At 41.7% G+C, this 25,561-nt stretch overlaps 2 protein-coding genes across 6 annotated transcripts in view; one reads left to right on the top strand and one right to left on the bottom strand.

Moving 5' to 3' along the window:
- Window positions 1-313: 313 nt before the first annotated feature.
- Window positions 314-3,356, top strand: LOC116852420 (N-alpha-acetyltransferase 10). Of its 5 annotated transcripts, none has more exons than XM_032832759.1 (2): window positions 314-474; window positions 2,179-3,356. In XM_032832759.1, exon 2 carries the CDS (start codon window positions 2,449-2,451, stop codon window positions 3,001-3,003), a length of 555 nt encoding a protein of 184 aa, XP_032688650.1. In that variant the 5' UTR covers window positions 314-474; window positions 2,179-2,448; the 3' UTR covers window positions 3,004-3,356. The 5 variants fall into 5 exon arrangements, with proteins under 5 accessions (XP_032688650.1, XP_032688651.1, XP_032688652.1 ...); XM_032832760.1 differs by lacking the exon at window positions 314-474 and adding an exon at window positions 588-823; XM_032832761.1 differs by lacking the exon at window positions 314-474 and adding an exon at window positions 588-827.
- Window positions 3,357-3,392: 36 nt separating this feature from the next.
- The window catches only part of LOC116852418 (breast cancer anti-estrogen resistance protein 1), a 57,408-nt gene continuing 35,239 nt past the window's right edge, over window positions 3,393-25,561 (bottom strand). The window contains exons 2-9 of the mRNA XM_032832755.1: window positions 24,384-24,533; window positions 22,427-22,576; window positions 10,612-10,738; window positions 9,963-10,281; window positions 8,995-9,341; window positions 8,408-8,700; window positions 7,868-8,224; window positions 3,393-7,767 (exon numbers count right to left, since the gene is read on the bottom strand). Coding sequence (XP_032688646.1) covers window positions 7,480-7,767; window positions 7,868-8,224; window positions 8,408-8,700; window positions 8,995-9,341; window positions 9,963-10,281; window positions 10,612-10,738; window positions 22,427-22,576; window positions 24,384-24,533 — 2,031 coding nt within the window. The 3' untranslated portion in view covers window positions 3,393-7,479. The remainder of the gene's footprint in view (window positions 7,768-7,867; window positions 8,225-8,407; window positions 8,701-8,994; window positions 9,342-9,962; window positions 10,282-10,611; window positions 10,739-22,426; window positions 22,577-24,383; window positions 24,534-25,561) is intronic.

Raw genomic sequence — 25,561 nt, 5'->3', positions numbered from 1 at the left:
ATATATATATATATATATATATATATATATATATATATATATATATACATATTTAAGTATATATATAGTATATATAGTATGTATAGTATATATATAGTATATTTATAATATATATAGTAAGTTAAAAAAATATATGTTAATATAAATATGTTTAAATATATATTGCTCATATCGTAGGTAAATTGTGACCTCACGGCTTGTTGAGATTATTATGCCGATATTGCACCACATTCCTCGAGTCGAGACCTAACTCTTCTCGAGTTTCTCGAAAATTCAAATAATCCGCGCATTTCAGTGCTGCGCAATGCGGATGCGGTTTGACAACGCGCTTAGGTTAGGTCAGCTTCCGGTTCGCAGCACCGTCTCTCGCTGTCCATCGCTATTCAAAACACATAAACCGGCGAAAGAAATTCAAAGTCTCGCGAGAGTGACGTTGGCCAAGGCAGGATACAATCGCGCTGATCGCAAAATCCGGTAAGTTCCGCGATGACGTCGCGGGAACGCGCCAACCCTCCACGTGATGATCATACAGGATCCCCGGTACGGGTGTTACGGGTGTGTTTATAACCTCTACGCATCTCGCAGCGCTTCATTTTCAAAATGGCGTGAGAAGGTTGCGCGGCTGGTAGTGGTGGTGATCGTCGTCGTCGTCGCCGTCATCGTCGTCGCGAAAAGTCCCTCCTTAGTTCCGGTGTAGATCTGGCGTACGCCAGTTACCGTTCTCGTACAACGTGATAGCCGTGGAGAACGTGGAGGAGGGCGAGGAGGAGGAGGAAGAAAGCGAGAAAAGGATTATGCCATTATTCGGCGACGACGACGTAGCGTAGGTGCTTCGAGCTTTTAGTTTTGTTTCCTGGCCTATCACGGATTTAACAATGCGGGATATTTTCTTGGCGGCGTTTTCCGTGGTGTCCAGTCTAGTGATTGTGTTCAGCCTCGTCTTACTGGGTGAGCACGAGCTGGAGCGCGTATTGGTTACCTCGCGATGCAGTGTGGGTTGTGTTGAAGATGTAATTGCTTGACGGGTGACAGGAAAGCAATTACGTCATTTACGCATCCGTCAACATCAGGATTTGAGAGCGACGACTCTTTGTTGATATTGCGTGCATGCGACTGCACATCAATGCTTCTGAGCTACATACAGAAAGATATGTACTGCATTCACAAGTAAATGTTACTTGTTTTAAATATTTCACGTTTTTATCAAATTTTTGCAAATCTATCATAAGCTTATAATGAACATCAGATTTATTCAAAATACATTCTGAATCTTAGTAGAATCTTGACATTTCAATCAAGAATATTAAAGCAAAATCTGTTTTCTTAATTATGAGTTGAACTAAGTTTTTTTGATTATATTTGATAATATTATTGTAAAGAAAGAATACATTGTTCTTTTAAATACATGACAATAAACTTTTCTAAGATTTGTGGCAAATACATTTTAAGATTATTATCAAGAAATTATTCTTTGTTAAAGATCATTATTACTTAAATGAAGGAGAATATCGAGTAATCGTTTTTCTTAGCAGTGGAATATTTTTCTATGTGTAGTTTGTCTAATGAATATTTATTCAAAATACATGCTGAATTATATTGAGTTTAGCATTTTTGAATTTAGCTATTCAGAATACTAAATTTGAATGAGAACTCTGTTTGCTTAGTTTACAGAGTTGAACCAATTATTCTTTTGATAAGATCTTGTAATATTCTTGTAGAGCGATTATAAATTCTTCTTTTGAATACATTATAATGAGCTATTCTCAGATTTACAGTGTGTAGATTTCAGGACTATTGTTAAAAGAATATTCTTTGTCGAAGACAATTATTACTTAAAAGAAGGAAAATAAATCAGCTGTTTCTTTGATAAAATTTTATGATATTCTTGTAGAGAAAATAAATTTTTCTTTTGAGTACATTATAATGAGCTTTCCTTAAATTTGCAATGTATAGATTTCAGGACTATTATCAAGAAAATATTTTTTGTTGAAGACAATTATTACTTAAAAAAGGAAGATAAAAAGAAAGAAGAGTAATTACTTTTTTTTAGCAGTCAAATGATATTTTTCCTTGTATATGTTCTGAGATTTGTAAGCATTCTGATGTTAAATCTAGCGTGCATCCAAGAATGTATATTATGAGATTTAGATAACGACCGTTCTCGCTCTTTTGTTTCAGGTTGGTATCTGGTTTGGAAGTTCTTCCTGTCGCGATTCCGTTTTGTGAGAGAGTTACTTGGTGGTATGGGCGAGTCGTCTTCCGTTACGGACTTAAAGAACGGTCGCTCGCGCATCAAGAAAATTCGGCGTGAATAAATCTCGGACGATAGGGCAGCTTTTATCACAATACAACGACGTTTGTGTCGGTGCGCGTTGCGTAAAAATCGCGTCAAACCAATTAGACCGTGACAACAACTCGTGACGAAATCACATCTCCAGATTCCCCAGAATGTCAGTAAACATACGTTGCGCAACTACTGATGATTTGTTGAATATACAGCATTGTAATCTACAATGTCTACCTGAGAATTATCAGATGAAGTATTATCTGTACCACGCTCTGTCCTGGCCACAGCTGAGCTACGTGGCCGAGGACGAGAAAGGAAGGATAGTGGGTTACGTGCTCGCCAAGATGGAGGAGGATTGCGAGGACAACCCGCACGGTCACATCACCAGCTTGGCTGTGAAACGTTCCCACAGACGACTAGGGATCGCGCAGAAGCTGATGAACCAGGCGTCCAGGGCGATGGTGGAGTGCTTTGGGGCGAAGTACGTATCGTTGCATGTGCGCAGAAGTAATCGCGCCGCCCTCAACTTGTACACGAGCAGCTTGCAATTCGAAGTGTCAGAGGTGGAGCCCAAGTACTACGCGGACGGCGAAGATGCGTACGCCATGAAGCGCGACCTCACCAGCTTCCATCACGAGAAGGCCCTTCGGGACCGAGCGCACAAGGAGGGCAACGTTCACACGCACCTCGGCAGATGTTGTGGCGATCATTCTTAGTTCATTCGCCGCCTGCTGCTGTGTTGGTGCGAATCAAGTCCAGTATGTATACCTCTGTTGTGTGCTTTCATGCAGGAACCTGAGGTTTTCTTCAAGAAAGTATCACCGAGTTAGGAAGTTGGAGCTGAATACATCTTTCGAGAGGAGAAATTTCTTCTGATCAAAATTCTACCTAGCACATGTAAAAATCTTGTATATGCGTGAAGACCACTTGTTGTTAGGATCAATGAACGATGAAGTTAGAGTTTGATTTATATTTGTATATGAGTTACCGCCCAAGTTTCTCATCCTGATACTACCGTGATGATTCAAGCTTGCAGATTTTAATATGAGAAATAAAGGTTTCTGGAAAAGTTGTCATCGTCATCTTTCTCCTTCTCTCGTCTCGATTCTCTCTTCCACGAATCTTTATTGAAAAGATCGAAATCTATAAATGTACAGATTAACGTGTCAATGTGCAAAATTAATCCTGCGAAATCTTGTCGGGAGTCTCTATTTTTCTCGAAGTATGGTAGAAGAGAAGAAATTAATGTTTCGTAGAGCACTGAAAATGAGAGTTTGATTTATACACAACTTCTTTACTTACATTTAAAGACTGAGAGTCTATGAATATTAGTCTCGCCTAGATATTTTCTTTGCATTCTTTTATACCTTCGGGTATATTTCGGCTTAGAAATTATTTTTGACATTGCACGATATTCAAATAAGTTTATACTCGACTATTGCATCGTCGGATATATCAATACGCTCATGTGTACATATTCTGGTTTTGTAATATGAATAATTATTATGTATATATATATATATATATATATATAATATATGTATAAATATATCTATGTACAAATAAGGTGTTCTTAAAAGGTAACACAATCAATTCAGCTTGTAGCGTATCTCGATCTAGCGAAACAGCGCGTTATTGTTCGGTACAATCGGCAGGATTTTTCTAGTGACAAAACGAAGAGAGCGCTTTCGCGCCACGATATGCCGAAAATATGATTTTAAGCGTCATAAGAAAACGATTCGATGTGTGGTAAAGTTCCTTCTAAGGATATCACGCGTGTGTTACATCGAGAGTCCTTCCACTAATTTTCTCGTATAGCTTTTTTTAGAATAACTACTCTCGACATATAGTATATGCAATTCGTAAGTTGTACAATTATAATAATAATACGAAATATCGTTACGTACGTACGTTACGAGGGGCGAGAATATGATTGATTGGCGCTCTTATGAAGTCTCGGGCCGATTCTACGCGGATTCTCTCACGCCGAAGACTTCATAAAGCGATGTACAATTACGCGAAAGGATTCTTATGGGTATCATCATGTACACGAAAGAGAAATCAGAACAACGACGAATTGGTGTTTGCTTCTTTCTCACGCGATCATGTCAGTCAAACACCTAACAGCCTGCGTTACAAAATGCGAAGAAACTATTCCACTTGAACGCCTACGACACACGATACATATCTGAGTACGTGGGTTCAACGCGAATGATAAGCACCTATCGGTCCGACTATGTATAAACTTTTGTTCTTCCTCTCCTAAATATACAGTAACTCTACGTAGTAACTGCCTTGCCATACGTGTTATATATTACAAAAACGCGTCGCCAATAAATTATAATACAAGTCTCGTAAACGAGGTTCGTGTATAAATGTTTCTCTATACGGGAGAGATATGCTCGGGTGTATAATCTCTAAAAAATAATTGTAAACTATCCGCGAGACAAATATCGCAAGTCAAACACGATTGCCGTGTCGCGAGACTCGCGGGGACACCGTCCTCTCTCGGTTGCAACAGCAATGCGAGCTCTTTAAGTAAGGAAAAGAACGTCGAAAGATCGCATTTCACAGAAATCTTGACGAGTATCCTTGCGATCGTTCGTGAAGCTGCAACGAAACGGCCGGTTGTGTCTCGAAACGGCTGACAACGACATGTGGTAAACGCCGCTCGCGTTCGCGCAATTTCGCGCGAGTCGAGCTTCTGTACCTGGCGAGTTTATTTTTAAGTACACTTTCGCACGTATGGAGAATGGCCGTTGGAACGAGTGTGCCGCGAATAAGCGGTCGGATAGTGTTCCTGTCCCGACAGGCACTCGTTGAGCACTCGTTGAGCACTCGAAAATGATTAAGCTACGCTCTTTCAGAATCGTAACGCGAAGGTAATATCTAATGTTTATCTTTGCACAGATATCAACTAAGTATCAATATGCAAAATAAGATAATTTCAATGATTAAAAAATTACACGCGGACAAAAGTTTGGTTGAATTAATAACGTGATCAAATGCGTTCTGGTTGGAGGGAACAAGATTTTTAGTCCTTATGTGAATCAAATTCGATCTATAATTAATAATCTAATAATTATTTAATTAATTCAGTTAATAATTCAACCAATCTTTTTTCTTCATAGAATTCTTATAAAAAATTCAATTTATCTGAATAACATAACAACATCTACGAAGTATTTTTCAATAAAATTTTGAATGTCTCTTACACGTGAACGGTGACCTTGTCGTTCGAGGAAGACCTGCGAGCAATTGTCGAAATAAATCTCGCGACAACAAGTTATAAATCTTATCCGTCGCCGATCGCGGTTCACAATTGTGCGCTCGTGTTATCAATTCGCTGTTATGGAAGAGCCATAAAAAGGCCTGGGCGCCCGAAAAAGTCGTAACCCGGCGGTAAAAAAGCTTCGTATAAAATTCGTTTAAAATCGTCCTCCAAAAAAACCGTGCGTAACAATTAGTAATCCATCTCTATCTTTCTCTTATTCCCTCTCTGCGGATTTTTTATATCCCGTGATGTCCTAAAACTTGTATCAGCAGCGAAACCTTGGACTGCGCTCGGATCTTTTTTTGGTGTATAAAGAGAGAATTTTTCTCTTATTTCGACATACGCTTAAACTCCATGATAGAGTACGGTTGTTCTACGAATCGAATAATGTTTAATATCGATTTTCGTCGCACTGGCCTTGAGTGTAAAAAAGTAACCGGCGGTTGTTCTTCTTTATACAAGAAGTTAAAGGTGAGATTAAGGTCAACTGTCACTGGCGAAAATGGCTCTAAAAAGAAGACACAAATACAGGTCTTGTCCAGTTGTCACGCGTGTGTATGCTCTACTGTGTACGTACATTTATAAAACTACTAACACACCTTTGATCCGCGTACACACGCTTCGTTGGTGTATAACGTATCCGAAATTGGCTTCGCGAGAAATGCGCGACTTGATTTCGATACGGTTGGAACACTTTTCTTCTCGATGTAGCTAGGAACGCATGAAGAGAGTCCAATGAGAGTCCAACTTGTTTTTCATCAATTCCAAGAAGTATTCTCACTGGAGCCATCGGCTGCGCTCCAAACTGCATTGAGAGTGCCCAAACCGTGCTGAAAGTAAGTGTATACGTATACGATGTATACTCGGTCCAGTCGCAAAGTTCACAGGAGCCGTTTCGACGAGTGTTGTTTCTTCACACGCGCACACGTGCCGGGAAGCTATCACTTAATTACTCGTCACTCATTTCGTCGCGTCCTCCACGTCCTTTTTTATCTTAGTGAACGATACACGGCTATGTGTTCTCTACGAAAGATTACAATGCTTATATTTTTACGAGTACGTAATTACAAAGAACTCGTCTTTTTAAGTTTGTGGGTTTTCTTCGTTTCCTTATCTATTTACCGGAGCTTTGGCAGTAGCAGGTTCCTAGGCCACGGAATCTCTTTATAACGATAAATGCGAAAAGTTAATAGCTGCACGATACGCATACGCGCGCATGCACACCACACACACACATACCGGCGTGTGTGCGAGTAGAAAAGCGCGTTTGTTTTTCCTGTATGGATGAAGTGCGCGCGGATTGTGTTTGATTATCTCACCGTTTGGAATTGAAAATACTATCACCGAGATTCCAAACGAAACTACTACTTTGCACTAATGCTTACTTGCCTTTCTGAAAAAGAGAGAAAGGCGTCAGGCGCTTTCATTACTATTGTATCTTTGTCCACATACATGGGCTGAATCTCGAAATAATAACAGGAGCTGCCACGTGTCTCGTAATCTCGCAAGACGACACTTCAAATGTTAATTCGCAAAAATTTCCTGAGACACTTGATTCACCTTTACGTAATACAATGACTGTTCGTGACCTCACGAACATGTCGGGAAATGCTTAGCGCTCGCTTAAAGTCTCGATGGAGATCGAGATGATGAGACTTCACGGACACGCGCGCGCACGATTGCTCGAGCATCGTCTTCGACAATTAGCTGCGTCTCGCTCAGTGTTAAAACCTGATCGCGCGTTGAAGCCTAAAGAACGCGTCGCGTCTCGATCTTCCTCAGTCTCCGCGGTTCAAGATTAATAAGAAAAAAGCTTTCGATCGTGAGGATCGAATTTGAATTCGAGGAACTTGTGGTTTCGCGGCCTAATCGTATTCGTCGTCATCGTCGTCGTGACAATAATCGCCGGAGTTTCTCTTCAGGGCTGCTGAGCGGCGTGTATCATAGCGACCTTAAGATCCTTGGCCAAGTGGGACACGTCGACCACGCTGTCGACCATATCCTGGACCGCGCTGACGCTCGGGAAGAATTGAGCGGCCTGTTTCGTCTTCGACACGGTTTGCGCTAGCGCCTCGTTCAGGGCGTTCGCGCATTGCAGCACGCGCGTCCGCACGTCATTACGCGTCACATTCCGGTGCACCGTGTCGCCAATATGCACGAGCCGATGGGCGCTCAGCACCACGAATTTTCCGTGTGCAAGAAAAACCTGTAAGATAATCCACGTTATATTCTAAAATTGTGACATTTTCTCACGATACCCGTGCGTCTTGGCGCTGATGCCACTGGTGGGTTTCCAGCACACTCGCCTTGGGTGGTTGATTGTGCTCGACCGTTTGCAGCAAGGCGTCGATTGCGTGAGTCAGGTGCGCGCCGTGCGTGATCACCTGAGCAGCATAGAAGGCTAATAGCTGCTTGTCGTTGGGGTCCATGGGCGTAGGTGTCGTGGGTGCCATCTGAATCGCCGCATTGTCCGCCTCGGACACCAGCAAATCGTAATTGTTGCGCAGCTCCTGCGGCAACGAAGCCCTCAATTCTTCTCGCTGCTTCGCCACGACCTCTCGTGAATCTAGATTTACGTAATCGTAATCCTCGCCGGCGCCGCTGTTGTTGCTACTGCCCGTGGAGATGATGGACGCTCGTTTGAAGAGCAACGTGGAATTTCCCTGTGCATACACACATATTTAGAGAGAAAGCGATAGAAAGTCATGCCGCTGATTATTTATATCAATTAATTTTCCTCATTTTTTTTTAATTGAAACGATTCGAGGAAATAATTACCAGCGACGATTCGAGATTAGAAATCGTTAAAAACGAGTATACATTACGGTGCTGTGAAAGATACTCACTTGAATGAAACTGGCAACCTGACGAACGTCTTCCGTGAGTGCTCGAGCGCACGCGATCAGCTGATCGAGGGGATCCGGCTGTGCAGGTGGTAATAACGAGGCCGGGGGTCCATTAGTAGGTGTCGGTGTATCGCCACCGCCACGACATAGCTTACTCGCGTCCCATTCTATCGTGTCCAATTCGGTGGCAGCTTCCTGCACGAGCTTGTCGGAATCACGAAGCGCCTTCACCAACGGCCGTAATTTCGTCGCCAGACCCTTATCAGGAGCTTTCCCCGCGTTACCCAGCGTACCTATATATCATATTCAACTTTCGAAATATTTCATAACAACAATTTCATAAGATTACAAGGAAATTTCGACGAGGAACGTATATAAATTTTCGAATTAAATATATGAAATTAGATAATTTCAGATATATGTATAGATAATTGTTGAACTTAAAATAATGAAAATAAAAACCTTGGCGAAAATATTTGTTACAACTACGGAATCGTTATTTTGTTATTATGGGAAGTGCCGTAGGATGTCATCAATTTTTCTGAAGAAACCAAGTAAGTGAAAATAATGTGCGAAAGGTGAATCACCTTCTGCGAATTCGGCGAGATCATGCAGAGACGTTCTCAGTCTAAGAGCAGCCAGCCTGAGGTCCATAAGTGTGGCGTCTAGTCGCTGCGGCGTTCTCCAGCCGGGGCTCACGAAGCCCAGTAGCCTCGCTATCGCGGCGGACGCCTCGCTCTGCAACCTCTGTAAGCCTTCCAGGGCAGAGTCCAGTTCTAGCGGGAGCTCCTTACTCACTGGCACGTCATAGATTTGTTGCGTGGGCGGCGGTGGTGTCGGGGTCTTCGGTATGGGAGTGTTATGCCGGGACGGTAATGAGGAAGCTGGAAGACGTGGTCGGGGTACATCGTAATCAGGAGCGGCCAAACTTGATCTGAAATATAGAGAACGTTATACATGCGACGAAGCGGTGACAAATTTAGACCGATGGTATTTTTAAATTCATTATTAAGCGGCAATGTGTATGCATACAATTTTTAACCCTTTGCATTCTAGAAGAGTGGCATCCAAAATTTCCCATTGAAACTGGAAAAACGATGCAGTGGTGTCACTCTGGTTGTAATTCTGAATCTAAATTACTGCCGCTGGTCTCAAAACTAATTTAGAAATCTCTTATATTATGCCGGTTTTTGACAACCTTGGAACGCAAAGGATTAAAAAAGTACACGAGTTACGATCTTCAGCTACTAGAGACTGGAAAAACTTCAAACTCCCACGCTCTACTTTGCCCTACTTTGTTTTAAATCACACACTTTACAAGATTCTTAAAACTTTGTTCAGTTCGTGATTTATTTGGCCAGACTCTGAAACGTTTAAAGTTAGAGGTTCTCGAATACTCAGCGATCCAAGATGGATCGTAGACAATCCATTAGAGCCAACAGAGGAAGAGAGAGAGAGAGAGAGAGCGAAGGAGAGAAAGAGAGAGCGTCGTTATGCAACACACGTGGAATCCGTTTGAATAATGCGACGCATCGCGGAAATGCAAAGACGATACCTGTTCGAGCCGCTGAGGGATCCGTCGTTGGTGAGGCTGGAGGCCGAGCTGCTGGGTGTGAGGGGTTGCAAAGGTCGCGGCACGTCGTAGCAATCCAGAGGCGTAATGCCGGAGCCGGTGGAGCAATTGGAATTAGGCGTGCAGGAGGTCGGCGGCCGTGGGATGTCGTAGCACGACGGGGCCGGGCTTGGGCTGCTGGCTGGCGACGGGATCACGGGAATCGCGCGTGGTGGCACATCGTAGCATTCGTTCGAGTCACCACCCCCGTTCGCGTTGTCATTCGCGGAAGAAGTCGTCCGCGTGTTGCCAATGTACCGTCCTGTGCGGATGGATCAAGATAACAACGAGACTAAACGAATCTAACACGGGAGTTCCGAGAGCACTCCGACCGTATCGAACGAATTAATTCCGGGAATTGAATTTTCATCTCTGTGATTTAAATCGGCAAAAATCTCTCTGTTTATTAGCGAGAACCAACTCTCGGCGCTTGTTCTCACGTTGAAAGGGAGAAAAACAGAAAAGAGAAGAAAGAGAGAGACGCGAAGTGTTAATCGATATCTCAATTAATGAATAAACTTTCGCAGACGGTCGCTTTATCGCGACGAACCATTCCGGCACAGGCAGACTGTAGCTCGCGAATAATACGTACCCGTATTGTGCGAGTGCTCATTGTTCGAGATGAGGACTGAATCGTGTCGGGATGGTGGCGCAGGACTGCCCCGGCTCGCTGGCAGGTCGTAGAGGTAGACATCTCCGCACTTCTGCGGTGTGACAACCTGCATCATATCGAGTGGACGAGCGATTAATTATATTCCCCGACTAATCATCCCCGTAGCCCATACTGTCGGTTACGTTTCACCATTACCAGCTGCGACCGCTCGCAGCTGTTGTGTCAGCCAGTTCGATCTGCGAGCGCGCAGGTTGTAAATCGCTAACGACGAGCGGATCACCTCCGCGCGTAACCGAGTGAGTTAACCCCGTGGAGGATTGTGTTTTTTTTTCAAAGACACGCGCGCTGATCGACGCGGGAAAATGCTGCGCGTCGAGTACGTGCAATCCCATAGACGCGGCCAAATCCACGTAAGCCGCGCTGGAACTCGGTAACGAAGTTATCTATGCGAACGCCAATCAGCCGTTACTCTTCCCGCCGTGCGCCAAGTAATCTCTTGAGGACCTCGTCCGAGCGTGGTTACCGCAGTCGGGGATTAATTCTGCGAGATCGCTAATTGAGTTTTCTGCGAAACCAGAAAGAAAGAGGAGGAGGGAGGGCAGAGAGAGAGAGAGAGAGAGAGAGAGACAGAGAACTCACGGCAAAAAGGCAATTTCGGTTTTTTCTTTTGCCATTTATCTATCGGCGAAATCGTCAGCGCGCCGTGTCTCTTAGGTGAGAACACAAGGTGAGAAACCTAATGTATTCCGCGAGAGACACCACACAGGACGTAACTGCTTACGTATACTTCAACGCTGCCGTATCGTAAAATTAGACGTGTAATCACCGGCTGGATTTAATAGCCACCACAGCCACCGAGCCCTGCGAGCTTGCACATTTCGGCCGTTGAACCGTCCGGGAAAATGTAATTTTGCTGATAAAACGCCGGGAGGAGACGCCGATATGAAGCGTCGCTGAGCGGGTAAATATGGGGAGGAAAGGGGGAATATTCCCCCAAGAGAACGTAATCTCGGGAGCTCATCGGCCGTTGATTTGCAATAATAGAAGCTCTCCCCTCCAATCTTTGAATTACGCTCAAGTGCACCGCACTTTTCTCCGGCTCTCTCTATTTTTTTTTCATTTTTCACTTTTCGCGAGCTTCTCGTGCACAAACGATAAATAAGAGTTGCGGACTTTCTCTCTCGTAATGAAAATTTGTAATACCGGTGGCAAGGTTTCTCCTTTGTAGGTGAATAAACACCAGTAAACGCGTCTCCTTGCGCTATGAATAGAAATTTTTATGAATACACAAAGAAAACCATTTGGTTGTAAATTATGAACAAGAAAATTCTGGTTACCAAAATGGTGACGTTACCAAAATTTTGTTTAAATTAACAGAAGTCTTGTTAACTTAAAAAATATTCTGGAAATAACTTCAAACGGTAACTTCAAACAGAATTTCTGGTTCGTTTATAATTTACCACACACAGAAATTTAATTAATATCTTTCTTTCTGTGTATTATTATATTATGTATATAATTATGTATACATTGAGAGAAGAAATATCTAAAAAATAAAAAGTATAGTATTTATTCAGCGGGCACATATAACATATTTATGTGTATCTTTGCATTGAAAACAAATTTTTTTTCGAATAATAAAATATAAAAAAAGTATCCATTTTTTAGACATTTTTATTTTTATTTTTATTGTTTTGGTTTTTAAATATGAATATTTAAGTTTTCAAAATATAGAGAGATCATAATATATTCAATATATATTTTTATACTAAAAGTTTAAATATTCGTATTTAAAGATCAAAATAATAAGAATGTCCAACATTAGGTATGTATTTACAGATAGATATTGTTACCTTATGTTTTCTTTTCTTAAGTAGTTCTGTACTTTTTCACGAAAACAATTGTATATTCTGTTTGAACGAAAAAATTTACATTTAAGTATTATTAGTACCCACCACACAAATATTTTTTTATTTTTTTATTTTTCACAGTGTAATGTATGTAATGAATATATAATATTTCCTGAGTATATTATTATATTTATAAAAATACAGAGAGGGGAAATCATGAAAATTATTATCGCACATTCTAGATTTTCCCTGAAGAAATATCTGTCCTTTCCTCGACGATACACATTTTGCAAAATAAGCCATATCTGCAAAATCAAATTTACGATGCGCACATAGCGGTAAAAATGCAGAGAAACTAGAACTGCATCGCGACGTTAGAGGAAACGCCGGACACGCCCAGTGCATAAAACGGAGCAGTCTCGACCACGATATCGTGGTAAAAGCTCGCTCGCCGGCCCCCGGCAATCTGCAATTTCCCGTCGATGGCCGGTTTCGTTGCCGAAGTGGAACAACTAAGGCTTTTACTCACGGCTAAGAGTTTTCGACCAACTAGACTTATCGCGTATTCCGAGGGGCAACGGGGAAGAAGAAGAGTCGCATGCCTTAACGCTGCCCTGTCCAGGATCGCCGAGGATTCGATGGAATCTGGGTCAGTTGTAGTTGGCAAGCGAACAGGACCCACCCATCCTACGTCTTCGAAACCACCCCCGACAAATCATTTCGACCCCGTTTGAGTGCTTGGCCGAGTGCGTTTGTGAGAAACTTGCGGCGATCTGAGTCGATAGAACATTTGAATCAGCATGGAGGGAAGGTCAAACGTGCGTGTCGTCAAATACGAATATGCGATCAGCGATGAATCAATCGGATGTCATTGATCGATCAAACGCCGCCACGTGAGCATAGAATCAAACAACAGAAGCGTCGTCGTCGAAGAAGCGCGGCGCCGAACGCGCTCCACCACGTGAATTAAAGCTGCACGCGAGTGTCCTTTGTTATTATGAATCGAATAGTACTATCGTAGTGGAGCGTAGTAGTGGAGTGCGAGGGTGCGAGAGAGCGCTAGAAGGAAGGAGGGTGGTGTAGGAGGGAGGAGTGGAGGAGGAAGGTTGGAGCGCGCTCGAGAGGCCTCTACTGGAACCGAAGAGAAGGGAGTGGAGTACGGTCAGAGGGGTATAACACGTCGGTCGATACCGGCGTCGTGGCACTAACTGTGAAAGGCATATTACGCCACGACGAGCTACTACGGGAGAAAGCGCGAGAAGAGAAGAGAGCGGAACAGTGGCGGATTTAGAGCTCGCAGGACCCTAAACGAGAGAAGATATTTGCAACCTCGATTACAGTCGAGGGGTGAGTCTTGCAGCTGTGAATTTTTGTCGCGTAAAATGGATGACCGGGGAAGTGAGCCATTTGCTCATCCAATTATTCGTGATAATTAGAAATTTGTGGAATTCGGGGAATTCTCGACGAAACGACTGTTTGGCATGGTTATTGGAAAATCCGTTACTGGAACAGTGGCAGACAGCGACTTTATCCGCCCCTGATAGGGGTGAGAAGAGAATGGGAGGAAGGGAGAAATAAAAGGGAAAGGAAAGAGAGATAGATAGATAGATAGATAGAGAGAGAAAGAGCTAGAGAGATAAAGAGAGGGGAGCTAAGGGGAGATAGAAAGACGGTTTCCATGGAAACGCGGAAGGAGGCTTCCCACCATCTACGGATCTAGAACTTTCGGCCTGTCTCACGCAGTGATAAGAATTTTCCGGCACGATCACGGGAGCTTTTCCTTGTTTATCTCAACAATGTGACAAATATGACGCGCGTTTCGCGGTGTTGATGAAAATTCATAAAATCAAGCCAGTGTCGTGGTACGCATATCGAGAATTTGCACATTTACATGCGTAGAAAAAACAACTTTATAAGTGCAGTTGAATTTTCTGTTATTAGATCAGATGGGAATCAGAAAACTCGGTTATAGAAAGATTTCTGTGGGAGGCTCAGCCAGTTGCTCTCAGTTATCTCAACCGAAAACTTTTAATGCAGTTAAATGTTCAAACGAATGTTTAGTCATGGTAAAGCCTGATCTACAATATACTCTTTACTTCCTGCTTTTTTCTCTTTATCTCTTTCTGACTCAAACCTTAAGCTTTAAGGCAGAAAAAGACAGAAGATAAGAAACAGAACGCAAAGAGCATATTGTAGATCAGGCTTAACAGAGATATTATTTCTCGTCAACAAATTTTTCATCTGGTTTCCATTCAGTTATTCGAACAAAAATTTCTTTTTCCGCGCAGAAAAAAATTCCGTTGGTGTAACTGAATTTTCCATTGTCTGATGAGAATAAGGGCCAGAAAACCAGAAAAACTTGGTAGTAGAGGTTGTAAAATTCCTAGGATTTAGACAATTGTCCTCAGTTAGTACAACCAAATTTTAACACGGCTGAATGTTCAAACACACATTTTCGGTTGCGCTAACAGAGATATCATTTCACGTCGCTGAATTTTCATCTGGTCTCCATTCAGTAGCACAGACTGGAATTTTTTTCCCGTGTGCTTGAGAGGGAAAAAATTCGCAGTACCGTACCTTCCCACTGCAGCGAAAAATCCGCTGCTCTCGTAAATCGCGTCAGTGTCACATTTTACGGGCTTGTCGTGGTGAATTTCGGTAACGACTGTATTTCACGTCGGCTAATAAGTTCGCGTGCACCACAGCCGGGTCCGCGTGAATCGCTTCCTAGACGTAAGCGAAGTCATAACCGCGTTAAGCCCCGCCGTTATAAAGTACTCGCCGTGCAACTTATGGGACTCGGGACGCGCCTTTTCCGTACGGAAACGCAACGCAACCGAATGGTAAAACATACCCTGAGGAGAAAGGGAGCAGTTTGCGTGTAAACAAGCGGGAGTGCAAAACGCCGCGCTCGCGCGAAGAGAAACCACGCAGATTCCCAACGATAAGACAAAACAATTAGTCGCTTCTCCCGAGCGCGCTGTATCGCGATCAATATCACTGTGTAATGACGTGGCTTGTCAGTTCCGTGCACCAAACTACCAATAAAAATATCAATAAACCCATCAGATCCAATCGGGAAGCGCGGGCGATGAGAGCGCGTCCAATGTCGTGGGTGAAAGAGAGAGAGAAAAAGAGAGAGAGAGAGAGAGAGAAAGAGAGAGAGACAGAGAGATCGAAATCGCGCACGATAATAGGATCCTCAACGATGGCGTGTGCGCGAGCGCCGGTTTATTACGCGAGATAACATCGCTTATTGTCTCTTTAATAAACGACCGTGATGGTCTTTCGACGAAGAAGCAACAGCCAGCTACTGTCGCGGCTTCTGACGAGTGCTCGAGTCCTCGGAAGTCGAGTTCCGCCGGCTCTCTCGCCTCGAGTCACTCGGAAAACAACTGATTCGTTAGCCCACACTCAAAAAAATGGTCTTATAGGCATAGCGAAAATTATCTATATATGAGAAATTAGCTAAGATGGACAAGTGTGACTGGTAAACACGTTTTGTGTTTGATCGATATAGATGACAGAAGCAGAATTTCTATTTGAACTATTTGTAAAATTCAGCAAGCAGATTAAACCCAGTCACCACTTCTAATAAAAGTGACTGGTGCTGGGCGAAAAAAACTGACGATGAGAGAGACAAACGAATGTATAATCCTCGCACTCAACTAAATTTGCTTGCACACAGAGGGAATTTTATAGCAAAAAAATTACTATATATAGGATTTTCTAACAATGAGGAATAAATCGACATTTTACGTATTTGACTATCTTTTCAAATATGTGCCGCTTGTATTTTAGGGATTAAATAGAAACATTTGCTATATTTCTGACAATTTACTATGCTCCTTAACAATATAGATCTTACTGACAGTCTATTTTTCCTGGACTAATAAAATTGAAAAGAATTTATATGAAAGAAAAACATGACATTTTCTTCGTGCAGATACTACTAAATTGCTGTTACTTTAAATTTCGCGTACCACAGATAATGTTCTAGCAGCTACAAAAAATGGCGATAAATTTTAACTGCGACATTTAGAATTCTACTTGGACCGGCAAAACATTTTTTGAGTACACAGAGACCGAGTACGTATCGTAAAATGAGATTGCTTCCTCTTTTTCTTTCTCTCTCTCTTTTTATCTTCCTCGTTTCGCCTGCCTCTTGCAGATCCGCAGACGAAACTTGCAAAAAGTCGCGTTGGCGTCTGGTCCGTTCGCGGAGAAACGAAAGCTTCGAATCCACGCGGTAAAAATGGCCAAGCAGGATTTTGCACCGTCGTGTCACTGCTCGTGCAAACATGTTAGTTAGCACTGAACGAGTGAACAATCCCACGCTCGCGCGCGAGTTTTACAGTTCGTTGATACCGGCCGTTAAAGACAACTCGCCAGCCCACGTAGCAGACAACTCCTGTCTCGGCCGAGTTTGTCTTCCTCGATCTCTCCGCTTGCCTCTGTCTGTCCCGTTGCTTCTTTCTCCTTTTTCCATGCCATTTTCAGCCGGTGCAACGGCTGGCGCGGTGCAGTTTGCCTACTCGCCATCATCGGTGGCAGTCTCAAGGAGTGCTTGCGCCCCGGGCGAGAAATCGTTTGTTTTGTTCTCCGTGTTCCTGCAGCCTTTGAAGGTACGGCAGGATATCGCGGTTGCCGCGGGACAAACACGCATCGCAAACTCCACCGTCATCTCGTCTCAGAATTGTCCTCGCGAGCTAAACGCGAAAATAAAGTCCTTTGACGTTTGAATGCGACTGAATTTGCAAATCGCCGTGAGGATAAGGATCTAAATGCACACAACTCTTTCGGCATTCAACCGATAAGCCAATGAGACCCCGAGGATAATTGATGAGTAATTTAAATACTCGTGCCGGGTTAAAGTTCGACTAAGCAGTGAAAAATGTGAGGGACGCGGGAGCGATGAAGATAATAAAAATACTTCCTAATTTTCTGAAGTGGGAATCTCACTCAAAATAAGGAAAAGTAGCAGTATTTTCACTCGAAGAGCGATAGTGAAAATACTGCCACCCGGAAGCGCAAGAGTGAATGTTTCACTTAAGCTTAGAGTGCACTTTAACTTCATACGAACGAATGTTTCAATCGATTGCAGTGAATATATTCCTGTGACGGTGGAATACATCATATTCACTGTTCAATTTCGAGGGAAAATATTCACCCGAATATCGGAATGGAGGATTTACTTTATGTGAGTGAAAAAGCGCTGGACACTCCACTTTTTGAGTGAAATTCCGCGTTACAAGAAATTTCGAGAGTAATAATATGGTAATAATAATAGAAGAATTTCCCACGGTATTCATGATAGTTAAATGACCATATCTCCTATTATTTAAATGTCTCATTAAAAGTTAAATAATAAAAATTTCTTCCAGAGGAATTCAGGCCGAAAGTATTCGGAAACTTTCAATTAACATTTTAAAGTTCAGGTATATCGATTCGGTTCGAGTAAAATTTTTTTCTTCACAAATTAATTTTAAATAACGGTTTGGATGAAAAGTTTTGTAGTCGAAATAAAAGTGACCGTCGAAAAGTACGATTTTCGGCATGTATATAATTATGTACATTTATGTTTGTATGTGTGTCTCAGTCTTAGTCTCAGAATTAATTAATAAGTTTTGTAATGAAAGAACTATAATAACATAAAAGAACATAAAATCACCAACCGTATACGTCAAGTTAACATTGATAAAACATTAAGAAAGTACAAATCTGCGTACTATTTTTCGCGAAAAACTACATAATTTTAGGCGTCAGCGATTCTGCTCTGCACAGAATCGCCATATTATCGGTTTTTCAGCGGGAAAATTGTTTTATAATTCGGGACGAGGAATATAACTCCATCTAGAATGGACTGACTCGTATTATATCGATGGAATCATTACTTTGTCGATACGAAAAATTTGGAGAGGAAAATAAATGTACAATGAGTTGCAAAACTATTTAGACACAATGAAGCTGGAAGCTCACTAAACTGTCTTAATTGAGAATCATGGACGAACGCAATAATAATATATTTACGCAGTAATAGTATAATTATGCAATTATTATATAATTAATATAATTAATAATTAATAACAATAATCGAGTGCACTAAATAATATTAAATAATAATACAAATAATTAATAATATAAGCACTGAGTAAATCCGTCCGTAATAACTCTCCCAATTCATTATGTGTGTCTAAACCGTATGGAACCCGCAGAGTGCACATAATTATGCATATCGGGTCTTAAAGGGTGAAATTCGCCGTAAATTATTATGCTGGCGCGGATTGAAATCGCGCGCTAGACATTCGCGATCCTGGCTCTTGTCGACTGCCGTCGTTCACGTCGAGAAATCATCGGTTCCTCGAGTCGTCGTACTTCTCGAATCGCGCCTACATTCCACCGCCCATGCGGAAACGCCGCACTTGTCGCGTCCGAGTACGTATACGCGAACTCGACATACGTTACTGGTTACGTTACGGGCCCAGCGAGGCGAACGCGCCGCGATCTGGTTATTCTAGTTAACATCACCGTTGCATGAAGTTCCTTTCGCCTGTGTTGCACGGTCTTGCGCAGCGTGACTCCTCTCTCGCGTCTTCGCGGACACTGCTGACGCTCGGGACGCGTTGGCGAAATCACGAGATGCGCGGAAATGTCGCACGGAGGTGTCTTGTGTCACCGATTTTTCGCGCGCATTTCAGAACAGCGAAAGACGAGCGAAAGAGGAGACGTCCAGCCACTGGAAGAGGCCTACTCGCAAAAACGCGCACCGCGCGCTATTCTCGGGAGAAGAAGGAAGAGGAGTGTGCGAGAGTATGCAACCGAGGAAGGGAACCTGCGGACACGCATGCACACACGCACAGGCGGACGATGAAACACGCCCGCCCTTCTTTGAGCCTAACCGCTCTAGACATTCCATCGAGATGACTCTGGGGACCCCACTTTGTGCGCGGGTGTGTTGTTCCCACACGCATTCAAGTCCCGCGGAGACGACCGGCATGAGAGGAGGCAAAGAGGAGGAGGCTGAGGTGCACCGCCGACGTCAGAGAGCGGACATTGTGTGTGGGACCGGCGGACATATAAGGGCAAGCGCGGACCTCCGCGCGAGGAAGGACAGCTCCTTGTAGGGTATCCTGCGGGATCGAGATCTCTCGTGAGTGCAGGGTGCGACGCGATGCACGACACGATGCGACGTGATGGTACGCGACGACATATCGCCACCGATGCAACGGGAATGGCAAGGTCTTTTTGGCAGGAGCCGTCGCGTCCAGGGTGATTTCGAATTTACATCAGGGGGGAAGTCATCGGGAATGTGCGTTTAAACGAAGACAAACCCTTTCTCTCATCTCTGAACGTTATCCAGCGGACAGATTCAACGCTCCAATCGACCGTGCTGTCATACTCATTCCACCGAATTGATGTCGGCGACAGATGTTGAACCGCGCACCGGGGGCAGATATAGCGCCTACAGCGGCCGCTGCGGCGGCGGTGAAGAGCCAGACGAACCAAGTGGCAGTCAGCTGATTTTGACAGATTCCGTTTCAGTGAGCGGGGAGACGCAGAAGATCGCCCTCCACGAGCACGACGGGCCGCCGTCTGCGCCCCATTGTGATTTCCTGCGACGCAGGGTTTCCCAAATTATAGCTGGCGAGTATTTTGCAATCGCTCCCGAGTCGAAGTTACAGATAAATCCGGGAAACTCACCACTCACGTTAATTCAAACATGAAACATATCTACCGGCATAATGAAAGAAAAAATATCTAAGAAACAGAAATATATTTATTCGACGAGGACGTATTCACTTACATTACAAAATATAAAATATCTTTTAGATAAGAAAACGCCCATTTTCTTAAATCTTAACTTTTCACGAAAGCTTATTCTATTTAAATAAAAGAATTTGAAATAAATATGTTATTAGTATTCATAGTGAATAAATATTCTTGATTTCTTAGATATTTTTTCTCTCAGTGCAGAATAGCTTTAACACACAGTACAATTAAATTACTAGAGTCTTTTAATCATAATACATTTGTTTCCGAATACTAATGTCGCAATGACGGATTATCAATTTGACACATCCTCCTTCTTTGAATAGTTAATAAATAATGAATAAAAAAATACATACAGTTATAAAATCTTAATAAAAGCTAGTACTGCGTGTTAGGACTATTTGATTAGTATACGTGAATGGCTACGCGAAGTAATTAGAGTTTCAATGTTAATATTGTGGTGTGACTCGCTTCACATGCCGCTAAGATACATATGTCATAAATTAAGTGACACTCAATGAGACGCAAATGATGTTTCATCCGTATGTTCAAATTTGCTCGAAAACATCAATAATTCTTTTTAGACCGATTACATATCTGACGTTTGGGAAACCCTGCTGCAATTGCGTTTACACAATCGATCGATGGGGAGCGCAGTTCCCGTTGTATTGCGCGCCTTTTCAGATCGCGGATATATTAATTCGAGAAGCCAGCTGTCGCAGTCAGGCCAATAAAATGCTATTCAAATGCGCCGCACGGAAGAATTATAGTCGTAAGGGCGTATTCATGCGTTCGTTCAACCCCTTGTACAGAATTTTCTCCTCGTGGGTGTAAAGAAACTGCGTTTAAATACCCGTAAACAAACCCTTCATGACTATGTATTGTAATCGCATTTGTTCCTCTGATATCTGCATTTTTACTCTCTAAATTTCATGAAATTTTTATTTCGAATTTTCATGAAATATTTAACTCGAAAATTCACCCGATACGATCGTGAAAATACCGTCATTCGGAACAGAAATAAATGTTTTAACTAAAAAACTACAAAGTATTTAAAATATTTAAAATAAAGTATTTAAAATATTTAAAATACAAAATATTTAAAATCAGAGGAAATGTAATATATGTTCTAATGTATATTATCCAAAAGAATAAGAAATTTCTCTTCATAAAAAATATAATCTCACTCTTAACGGAATCATCTTTTATATATATGTGTGTATGTGTGTGTGTGTGTATGTGTGTGTGTGTATGGCTGTGAGAAGATTCTTCTAAAATCAAAAGGAAAAAATTCTAACATTCAAAATAAGAAGTCTGGTTGCAAAAGTTGCTATTTCCTGTAATCTCATATTCCAAACGAAAATTTTTACCGAAATAGTGTTCCTCGTCTAACGAAATGAATTAATATTTACTAGACATTATTAATTAGCTTCTTTCCATCTTTCCGTTTGAATTAAGAGTATTTATCTGAAGCTCTTTTACTGAAATTTTTATTAAGAACAAGACTTGTAGACAAAGACGAAATTCCCCTAACTTTGACATTGATATTATATTTGGAATATTTTCCTTTCAGTTAAAAAAAATCCTCTCGATGCCACATATAAAAAGATTTCACTAAAGATAAGATTATACTTTTTTGGGTAAATTTCTTGGAGTGAAAGCTCATTCAAAACGAGTAAAAATATAGAAGAAGAAAAAGAAGTATGAATATTTCAATCACTTGAGTGAATTTGTTCCACTGAAGGCAGAGTATGTCAGATTCACTTTTCAATTTCGGACGGAAATATTTACTCGACGATTGGAAGTGGAGAAGTACACTCTATATGATTGAAAAGTCACTCCGCTTCGATCGACTCGGCTGTCACTCTACTTTTCGAGCAGAACTTCATGCACGAAGAAATTTCGACAGCACGGTCACTCGGGAGATCTTTCTCTTTTCGTTTTTAGCTACTATGGTATTCACAAACGTGCGACGATACATGAATCATTCGGCCTCGAGTTCTCCTCGCAGCTCGGATAATCGGATAAAACGGACGAAGTCGGAATAAATACTGCCGGTTGTCGCAGGGAGGCCAATCACACACGGCAATACGAAACGTGGTGTGTGCCGCAACGTCGAGCCCACTGCCTTCCGCATGCTATTTAAGAATAGGTTCACATTACAAATAACTCACCCTATTAGGCTGTACGTGCCAGCTACGCCTCTTCCCGTGTCTCTGCACGCCGTCCTCTGAAATGGTTAGGTCGGCTCTGCTGCCAACCAAACAGCCCCCCGTATCGTATTGGCCAACCAGAAGCCTCAATCGATTTCCTGGACAGATGCCCTACAGCAGAAAAAAAAAATAATAATGTAATAACGGCTCGATTGTGTGCCGGCTCGACGCGTGAGTAAATTTTTCATCCCACATGCCTCGCCGTCGGTTTTTCTCTCTCCAGCAGAGCTCGACGCACTTTGTCAATGTTCATGATTGACTTTCCCTGTCTTCCAACGCGCTTTTTGCATCCGCTCGCTCGTCGTTCTCACACTCAACTACTTTTTCCCCGCGAGAAAAAAGCATGAACTCACGTGTCACGGAAGGATGCGAGCGAGGGGCAGCTCCAATTAAACGTCTGCGGAACTCGCACCGCGTCTAATTCCGTAAGATCCAGCTGAAAATAACACCGCACCCTTCCCTGTTGTGTCCTGAGAAACGAACGGCGCCGCGAAATGGATGCACACCGTGTAACTCATACGTTTACCTCGCGGCACGCAACGTCTCAAGTGTGTTACAAAGTTGTAACTCATAAATCTCAAGATGCTATGAGCCTTTCGTGCGCGCTCTCCGTGGAATAACGATACCGAGATTGTCAACACTGTCACGTTCACGTGGACGGAGATCCCGGGTTCACCTTTTAACGTTTTCCAAGAGGCTTCTCGTAAATCGCGTGTTAAATTCGCGCGCAACATGATCAGCGCTACGCCCCACCGCGCAATATACACTCTCTAAATTTCTTCTCTAAATTGAGAAAAAATTATTTGATATTCGTATACTATAATCACATATAGAAATAATTACTATAAATTATGGTCAAGAAAGCTGTTCTTGATTAAATGCTACTGTAATAACCTCATATGTATGTTACTACTGCCATTTTCATGTCTGAGCAACCAAATATGATTGAAGTCAAAAATCGCACCAGTCTTCTAAATCGTAATATACTTTTTTCAAATATTTGTAGCACACACAAAATAAAGTATAAACTGAAAATTTCCTGCTTATATTTCTCATTGTTCATTTATATCTCATTTTTACTGTTAAATGTCATTCATATTTAATAATAATAAATTGATGTAATACGATTTAGGTACTCTCTATTTCGGGAATTCCAATCTACATTCAGAAAATTGTATTTCTCGACTGCCAACTATATTCGGTCAATCACAAAACTCTTCGTCAAGAGTAACTTTTTAAGACTATTTTATGAAGAAAAAAATTTTACTCGAATAGAATCGATGCCTGGGCCTTAAAGTGTTAAAATCGATATTTTCTATTAATTTGTTTATCCTTGGAAACACAAACATAATCTGTGCATTCATAGAGGTGACACTTCTAAAGTATCCGAGAGACGAGTACATCCGCTCAGATAAATTGAACGTTTTCCACTCGGTTAAAAAAGCAATCAGGTCGCGCTATCGGAAGAAGTGACGTGAATCTTCCGGACTACTTAACAGATTTATACCGATACATTCATAAATAATTCCAAAGAGATAGGCAATCGCCTCGTTCATCACGAGGAAACGCGTTTCATGAATTATAAATGCGCAGGCACGACGCCTGTTTAAAACAAAAGCAAACAAGGGTGTCTAGTTAGTAATATATATATGTATATTTATGATCGCACAGAGATGAGACTCCCAGATCGAAAGCAACTACGACGCTGACGATGCACGATCGTTAGTCCCATTTCCGTGATAATAACCGCCTCGTTATCCTTCGGAAATTCCCCGAGCCGCTTCGGTGCATCGACTCTTACGTGCATCACGAAGACGCCGCGCTCGAGTAATCGGATGTTCTTACTCTCGTGGAGCTGCTCGCGCGGGATTCGTCGGTACTTTGTAATTTATAGGAATGATTAAAAATAATTAATTACCTGTCGTCCTCGCAAAGCGCATAGCCACCATCCCTCGAGACCGGCGGTATTCTGCTCCAACACGGTGAGCACGTCGCCCTTGCGGAAAGCTAATTCGTCAGGCGCCTCGGCGATATTGTCGTACAGAGCTCGTGCTTTCACGCATTTTTGCTGTAACACGATAAGAAAAGAAATCACGAGATTAAAACGATGGAGATGCTTTGTACGCAAGTTCATAGGTACATTCTAAAATGTTATTATTATTTTATTGTTACTCTTCAAAGGAGGAGTGTCAGCAAGGTCCTTCTCTCAAATTCTTTGAAAATTATATTGGTCTAATTGTTTAAAGGCTTTAGATGGTTTGTAGACATAAATTAAAGGATTTCACTGAAATTTTTTTACAAAGAAATTATAAGATATGTATTTAGATACGTTAGAACTGCTCCGTATGCTTTTGTTAAACTTTAAGAAAATTACATGATTTTTTTCATTACTGAAATTGCATATTAGTTGAGCTATAAGGCGCAGTAAAATATACTGAAAAGTTCCAAAATGTGTGTCATAATTTCTTTGTGAAAAAATTCCAAATAAACTCCTTTGATTCATGACTACAAACTATCCAGAGCTTTTCAATTCCCGATGAAAAGATTTTAGAGAAAAATCACCTTTTTTTGACAACTTTTTTTTGCTTTGCTGCCACAGAATGCATTAATCATATTTTGCTCTTATCACATAATCTATATAATATCATGGTTCCTTCTGTTTGTAAGTATTATAAATTCGCCAGATATTTAAGAAAATAAATAAAAATATCCAAAACATATTTTTAATATATAAAATATATATTTTTTAGAAAAAAAAAATTTTTTTGAAATGTATTTTGAAATATATTTTGATTTTTTTTATATAGTTTTGTATTAATATCCATTTTCTTTTATCATAAAATTAATTATTAACTATAACATAATAAAGAAATCATTTTCTAATGCACTCAGAGCTTGAATTAGCAGCTAATATGATTTTCAAGAAATTTTGGCGTAGATAGGTAAACTACCCTGTTGAGACTTCTTTTTTCGAATAATTTTCCACGTATATAAAACGAATATTCCACTCCGAATCGTCAAGTGAATATTTTCATTCGAAACTAAAGAGTGAATTTGATGGATTCTATCAACGTAGGGATAAATTCACTCTAACTG

The sequence above is a fragment of the Odontomachus brunneus genome, unplaced genomic scaffold, assembly GCF_010583005.1.
Source record: "Odontomachus brunneus isolate Ranch 3 - 2012 unplaced genomic scaffold, Obru_v1 Obru_scaffold_224, whole genome shotgun sequence".
NCBI classification, from domain to species: domain Eukaryota; kingdom Metazoa; phylum Arthropoda; class Insecta; order Hymenoptera; family Formicidae; genus Odontomachus; species Odontomachus brunneus.
Note: the sequence above shows the minus strand (reverse complement) of the source record. Positions and strands in the feature narration are given on the sequence as shown.